Source organism: Rissa tridactyla, chromosome 2 (genome assembly GCF_028500815.1).
Source record: "Rissa tridactyla isolate bRisTri1 chromosome 2, bRisTri1.patW.cur.20221130, whole genome shotgun sequence".
In the NCBI taxonomy this organism is placed as follows: domain Eukaryota; kingdom Metazoa; phylum Chordata; class Aves; order Charadriiformes; family Laridae; genus Rissa; species Rissa tridactyla.
The window spans coordinates 160,544,766-160,552,085 of NC_071467.1; the positions used below are offsets into that span (position 1 = coordinate 160,544,766).

The window sequence follows — 7,320 nt, forward strand, 5'->3', positions numbered from 1 at the left end:
AGGAGTTGACTGTGTTGAGACAAGTTCAGAGATCCTGATGGCCCAAACTGAACTGAATTAATGGTGATTTTTCTTTTTTCTTCCTTTTTCTCTCCTCCTCAGGTGGAAGAAAGCTACTCTGCCGGCAGCCCTTCAAAAGGCCTTTTCTCAAAAGGGCTTCAGAACCGACCTTCCAGCCCCGTTTCTGCCCCTGTGAGATCCAAACATAGCCCCGGCTCACCCAAAACAGTGTTCCCCTTCCCCTACCAGGAGTCTCCCCCACGCTCTCCACGCCGAATGAGCTTCAGTGGGATCTTCAGGTCCTCCTCCAAAGAGTCCTCCCCCAGTTCTAACCCGTCTACCTCTCCTGGGGGCATCAAGTTTTTCTCCAGATCAAGAAAAAGTAAGAAATTGCTCATGTTATTTCAGGAAGATACACGGTACCTCTGGGCTTGGCCCATTCTTTACCTGCGGTAGTGAAGTAAGTGCAGATGAGGCATGTGCTAATTGTTCGTTATCGCTTTCACTGACCATGTGTTTTGGGTTTCTGACATGCTGGATATTAGGGTATGACCTCTGCAGGGCCACGGACACCTATGCAGGGTTGAGGAGGGAAATCATGCTTCAAAGCTTTGCATACAAATCCTGCGTCCACATTAGTGGGAATTTTCTGGGTGATGTCACCAAGGCTGGTTGGACATTAGTGCCGGGGCTCGAGAGCAGTTGGAGATGTTTGTGGGGTTTGTGGTGGAGGTGGGCACAGAAAGGACATCATCTCGGGAGCTAAGGGAGACTCACTTTTGTAGGCTCCATAGAGAATTTCAGCCGTTTTTTTTATTTGATATTTCTTTGCCCTATTGTAGGAGGGGAAAGAGACCTTTACTGGATAGAAGTAAATGATATGTGTTTCCAATCAAATGACCATTAAGGGAGTGTTTGAGCTCCTCTGCCAGAATATGAAAGGCATCGTAGACCTCCATGGTTCCGAGCACTTGCCTGCTTTATATCAGGCACAAATTACCTCTTTAGCAGCCCATGGGCTAACACACCATTAAGACTCAGAAATGAGCAGCATTGAGAAGAGGCTTCAGTTTTAAAACTTACTTGCTGAACAAAGGTTCCCAGTGCTGGTCTATAAACCCAAGGGCTTAGTGGCTATAGGATGGGGACAGAGTTACAGGGGAAAGAGAGGAATAATATCTTGCCACTGGGAATGCTGGATTGTGAGACCACAGTGAGTTTTCCTTCTGTGAACAGAAGAAATAACTCAATGATAAATTGTTGTCAGATCTTCTGTGACAACATAGGTACAGAATTAGTGGTGCGTATACCTACGTTTGGCTATATGTTTCCTGCAACATACTGATAGCTTTCCGTGACTTTTAAATAGTATAGAGGGACCTTCTTGTTTCTCTTCATCAGAATTTCCCTTAAACGTGTTGGTTTTAATCAGAACAAGTACATTCATAGTGACTTTTGTGCACAAGAACAGAGCTATACAAACCCATATAGCATTTTCTTTATGTTTATCAGAAGTTCTGCTGCAGCTTAATTAAAATGGCATCTTTTTCAGTCCTTGCCTCTCTCTAAAACACCTTCAGGAGAATGATAATAGGAGACTCAGTGTTTCTGAAGGACTCCAAGTAGACTCCAAGCATCATTTCTATTCAAGGACATTTGTTCTCTCCTTAAAGTTCAAGTATGCTTTTTACGCTTCTCTCTTTTTCAAGCCTCACAATAGTCAAAGTCCGTTTAGGTCCATAGGTTTAAATATTGCATAGGCAAAATGCTGCTGATTGAGCACACAATGAAGGGCTCACTGCTGCGTGAATAACAGCAATATACACTGCATAGCAAAACCATCTTGTGACTTTTTAAGCAAGTTACCCAAGAAAACAGCACTGTTTAAGTCCTAGCTAGGTACAACAGAATATTAAAAAAGGAATCTTCCAGTAGTCAGCAAAATCCTTTTGATAAGGTCACATCACTGTCACAGGAACAGGCTTGGAGCAGGGCCACGCTATTTTTGAGCTAACAGAAGATACCCATGACCCTGCTGCTCCAGAGATGGTTGCAGGAATTGCTCTGGGCTTGGGTGTTTGTGGTCTTTTGTTTTTCAGGGAGGAGGGACAGCCTTTTGGAAAGGGCGTGATGATTAAAATTGGTTCTTAAGTTGATAACTCTTCCCATTCTGCAGCTTTCTGCAAAACAGAGCATTTCTTACCAGGTGCTTTCCCATCGTTTAACTCTCTTACAGAGAGACTAATGCAGATACATACCCTTCACTACCATGTTAAAGTTGTTTTTATTCAGAATGTGCTAAACAGGGGTCAGTAATGAATTACACTCTTGGGGTTTACTATATTTAACTAAACTTTATTGGATTTTATTTAATAAAACCTTTTCAGGACTTCAGGAAATGTGTGGATAACCATTTCTGTTGTATTATGTAGTTTTTCACAAGCAAAAGTTTTGCATTCTGCTACTTTGCAAATAAAGAATGACCCCATGTATTACAAAACACTAAGTTAATTGGTTACATCCCACTCAAAACAAAGTCTCTGTGGCTTGAACAGCATATCCTGAGTGACAAGACTTCTCAGAGGCTCCTCAGACCAGATATCTCAGACCTTTGCGCAGATGCTGCGCTGAAGAACTCTGAGAAGAGCTAAAGCAGCACGTGGCTCCCCGTTTCTGGAGGTGCATAAATGCTTCACTGCTCAAAATTGTCACAGCCTACGTGATTAAAATCCCATTTTCTCAAGGAGCTTGGGATAAAAGTGAATGGGACTTAAGTTACTTTATCAGTTCTGAAACTGTGAGTGCATCGAAATCAGATGGACTTGCCATGCTTGCCTGCCTTTACAGCCCTGCTGGTGCTGGGTTAGTAGTATTAAAATGATAATTAACTGTGTGCTGGGCTGCATTAGGAGGATCATCACCAGCAGGTCAAGGGAAGTCATCCTCCCCCTCCGCTCAGCACCTGTGAGACACATCTGCAGTGCTGGGTCCAGTTCTGGGCTCCCCGGTACAAGAGAGATGGGGACATGCTGGTCCAGCGAAGGGCCACTACATTGGTGAAGGGCTGGGGCATCTGGTGCAGGGGGATGAAGAAGGAGGAGAAGATCTTTTTGCTGTCTTCAGTTACCTAACAGGGTTATGGAGAAGGCAGTGCTGGGCATCTCAGAGATGCCCAGCAAAAGGGCAGGAGGCTGTGAGGGAAACTCCAGGCAGATGCAAGAAACGTGTTCTTGATGGGGGTTACACAGCATTGGAGCAGAGGTCCTGAGGGACTGTGAAATTGCTGCCCTTGCAGATTTTAATAAATCGATTGGGCAAGGCTCTGAGCAGCCCCGTTTAAAGTTGAAGCCCTGCTTTGAGGAGAGGTTGGACCAGGGAGCTCCAGAGGTCCCTCTCAGCCTCGGCTCTTCTGGGAAACTGCACTGGAGCCTTCCCTTTGAGTTTATAGCTAATCTGTATTTTATCCAAGCAATCTGCAATTTAAAAAAAGTGCCAGGTAAAAGTTGACAGGATTTGGGGGGTGGGGGGGGGGTTATACCCCCTGTTTACCTGAAATGAGGCAGTGCTGCACTCATTTCCCTATCATCATGGAGCAATATGTGGGGGAATTACATGCAGTCTTTGTTTTAAATAACATACCCCGTCTTCCCTCCACTTCCTCCTCCCACGCATTGTTAAAAACACAGACTAACCTGTTACTCCGCATATTCCTTGTTTTTCTTGGAAGCAACTTCTTTCTAGCTTGTTTTCATTTTAAAGGCTATGTGTGGTATTTGCAGCGCTTTCTTTCCCATGTAGTTGCTGTTTTCCCAGCTCAGTTATTTTGCCTTTTGAATATATGCAGTTTAGGAAGGGCATTAATGGTTCGGGTAGGACGATATTAAAACAGAAAGTGATTTGCAGACAAGAGGCTTAAAACATTTTCCACTTAAGGCTGGGAGTTTAAAGCTCTTTCTCATTTTTAATATTGTATCACTTGTTTTGGCAATAGCCAAAAGCTTGTCTTTGTGTCTTTTCCCTTTGGTTACCCCAGTTCAGCATCTGGTCACAACCCCAAGGCTCTGATCTGACAAAAGATTTGCCTTTAAAGGAAAAATACCTTCCCACAACGTGTACTTGGCTGCCAGCCACTTCAGGTATTTTGTAAGTACAGCTTCAAAACAGTGAACTGCTGGCTGGGGCTCCATGTCCAGTGTCCCACCTTTGAAAAGGCAACAAATCCACCTTGGGCCCCTCCTGACAGAGGCTCTGCAGGGACTTTTTCAACTCCTTCAGTTTGGGAAATTCACCGCAGAAAAGTCCAAGACAGCTCTTTGCGTGTTGGGTTTCTGTACAAGTGTTTTTACATTTAATTCTCAGCTTTCGATTTCTTTTTTGCCTGAGAATTTCTTTACAGCAGCACCGTTAGAAGGATAATTGAAAACTGAGTATGGATTTAGGATGAATTAAGCTTGGCTTTGAGCTGGTGCAGATGACTTGCTAATGCTGATCCCCCGTGCTATGAAGCTTGGTAGATGCAGTCCCACCCAGCACTGCCCACTTTACACCTCCCAATGCCAGGCGCCTTCTGCAAGCAGAGACTTGGCTCTATGAGATGTAGAGCTCGGTACCTGGGTTTACGCGTCATCGTGGGCAAGTGAGCAGCTGTGGAACATTGAGCAATTACATTTTAATTGTTTGTAGATGATTGAATATGAAAAAATGAGTAAATTGCAGTGACCTGTAGCTAACAGGAGGCTTCTACAGAGCTGACACTGATTTCCTAGACGTTTTGCAGGGACAACAGGAACGAAGGATGAGTGAAGAGGTACAAGTTGAAGTTTGAGGTGCTGTGAAAAGTGACTTCAAAATTGACATTGAGGAACTGTTTCTTAGGTTTACTCAAAACTACAGGAATTGCTGTCATGAGGAACAACTTGGGACCTGGTGCTCTAAAACGTTTTTGAGTCTTAGCTGTGACGGGAATGCCTTTCTCTTGTGTGCCAGTTTGCATGAGCAGGTATGATGCTAAGAGAAAGAAGAAGTGGCACAAATTTACTCTCAGTAAAGCAAACTAAGATGATCCAAAGTAAACATGGGAGACATACACTGGGGGTAAACACAATTCAGATTGCACTTTTCCATGGTCTTGCAAGAGCTCTCCCTTCAGAGCCAATACGTACGCAAATAAATGAGGAGACCTTTATTTTAGTGAGTGGGAATTACAGAGCTACCCCTGCAGATAGGCTAAAATCAGTACCCTGAATATTTTATTCAAAGTACATGGTTGTATGAAATTTAAGTCATTAAAATGTAGTTTTTTCCATGGCGCTGAATGCCCTGTTTGAAGGGCAGCAGGGCATTTTCCAGTCCTGCTTCCCCTTCCAAAAACATCAGTTCAAGTAACAGCAATACTCAGGACACATTGATGGTGCTGCCAGTTTTAACAGCAAAGGAAATCAATTAAAAGGCTTCCATTGACTTAAAGCTTTGGGTTGCAGTGAATGGGATCAAAAGATAAATTTAGCTCAGAATTAAAGGTTGTTTACAGAACTTTGAATCAAAAATTAGGCAGGTTTCAAATTGCTTGAAGCTGGTGGTCAGATTTGAATCACAGTGAACTTGCACTATATTTGAGGAAAGAGATGATTTTCAATGTAAGGTTTTAATTTTCTGCCCTCTCTTAGTAATTTTTCTCCTTCTGAAATTCAATACTACTAACTGTGGTGCCTAAAATAATGCAAAAGGAGGGCTCCTGGTCCTCTAATAATAAAGACCCAGATTGTAGTTTTTCAGAAGACTGTGAGATGCAATACAGAAAGGTTGTTATATTTTATTCATTCTAATAATTTATTTTCTTGGTGAAGATTTTGTGGTTAGGCTATGCCCTCTATAAGAAAAGCTTATGACTGTACTAGTTTTTACCCATAGATGGAGCAAGCAGCTCTCATTTCCAATACCTCAGGGAAGAAATGGGGAAAACCCTGACGGGTTTCATGTTGCCACATTCAGCCCTGCTCCCCTGAAGGCCTCCTGACTGTGGCTGATCAGTGCTAAGGCTTTTCTTCAAGCTTTAAACAAAAATTAATTTCCTCTTGGATTTTAATACGTATTCATGTCATTTAGGTAACAACTTGCAGTGACGTGGGGTTTGGTCCGAGACAGGCTGTTGTGGAGGGTCGGCAGCTGAGTGCACACATTTCATGTACCATTGGCTCAAACTATCGCCCACCGTTACTCTTGAGGAATACCTTCCTGCGACACTTGGAGCCATGTGATGGGCTGTCCTCCCTCATGCCAGCTGCTGGAGTCTGTGTTTGGATTTTTCTTTGGTAAAGTCTTGGACTCTCCCAGCCTTTGGACCACAGCTGTAGAGAATCATCAGTTATAACCTGCATTGGGATCCTGGATAGCTGAGGCCACTTTCATAATCATTTTTCCATCCATGCTCACAGTTCCCCTGCCTTCTGAATGGACGGGCAGGTGGGATGCCGGAGGGAAAGGCTGTGGGGCAGCTTTGATTTCTGGCTGTGACTACTCTTGCCATGCAGGACAAGTGGAGCAGGTTGTGGAAGGACAGGGCTGCTCGGTCCAGTTACACCTTGGGAGGGTGGTGTAGGTTCTTCCACCGTCATCCCATGAAAGCTAGGAAAGCAGCAGAGCCATTTGTCTTGCTTTCTTTTCCAGTGCTGCTGCACAAAACCATCTAATCATAATTTTTCAAGCTTGCATTGCCTGGAGAGACAGACAGGGGGACCGACACTCTTCATTTTGGTCTCGTCTACACTAGAAAAATGACTTTTTGCAAGCAACGTGTGTCAGCACGGCTGCAGCTGAGCTGGTGCCATAGACAGCTTTGCATAGCCAAAGACCAGCCACATTCAGGACCGTTTCTCCTGCCAGTTACTGACATCTGCTATTAGCAGCAGATGATTTTTCCGGTTAAAATGTGCCCATGGTGATTGGTCTTAGTTTATTTGGAGATATCTTTCAATGCGCTTGCCATTTCTCCTTAGTTCCCCATGGTCAGTGTTATCTGCATAGGTGGAGTACATCCGGTGTGCTTTTATATTCCTTACCACTATTTCTAGGCAAGAAGGATTTTTCAGACTCTCTTCAAATTGCTAATGATTTAGATGCAATGATGCAAAGAAAAAGGGAAGATTTTCAGTCTCTAATTTTCATCTGTAGGGTATGGGACAGAGCTGTGACCGGATTCATTCCCATCTTCTATCTCTTTCCTGGGGTTTAAACTATGGAACGTGCTATAAATGATCAGACTTTTAAATAACAACCAAGTTACTATTCCTTGTGATCTATAGACAAGACCTCAGTCTCTTT

At 43.7% G+C, this 7,320-nt stretch overlaps 1 protein-coding gene across 7 annotated transcripts in view; it reads left to right on the forward strand.

Moving 5' to 3' along the window:
- The window catches only part of PRKAG2 (protein kinase AMP-activated non-catalytic subunit gamma 2), a 251,980-nt gene that overhangs the window by 104,035 nt on the left and 140,625 nt on the right, over window positions 1–7,320 (forward strand). For 6 of the 7 annotated variants that reach the window (XM_054193035.1, XM_054193037.1, XM_054193038.1 and 3 more), the window contains one exon: window positions 103–382. In XM_054193035.1, coding sequence (XP_054049010.1) covers window positions 103–382 — 280 coding nt within the window. Of the gene's footprint in view, window positions 1–102; window positions 461–7,320 lie in introns of those variants that run through there. The other variant, XM_054193043.1, reaches the window with a different exon arrangement.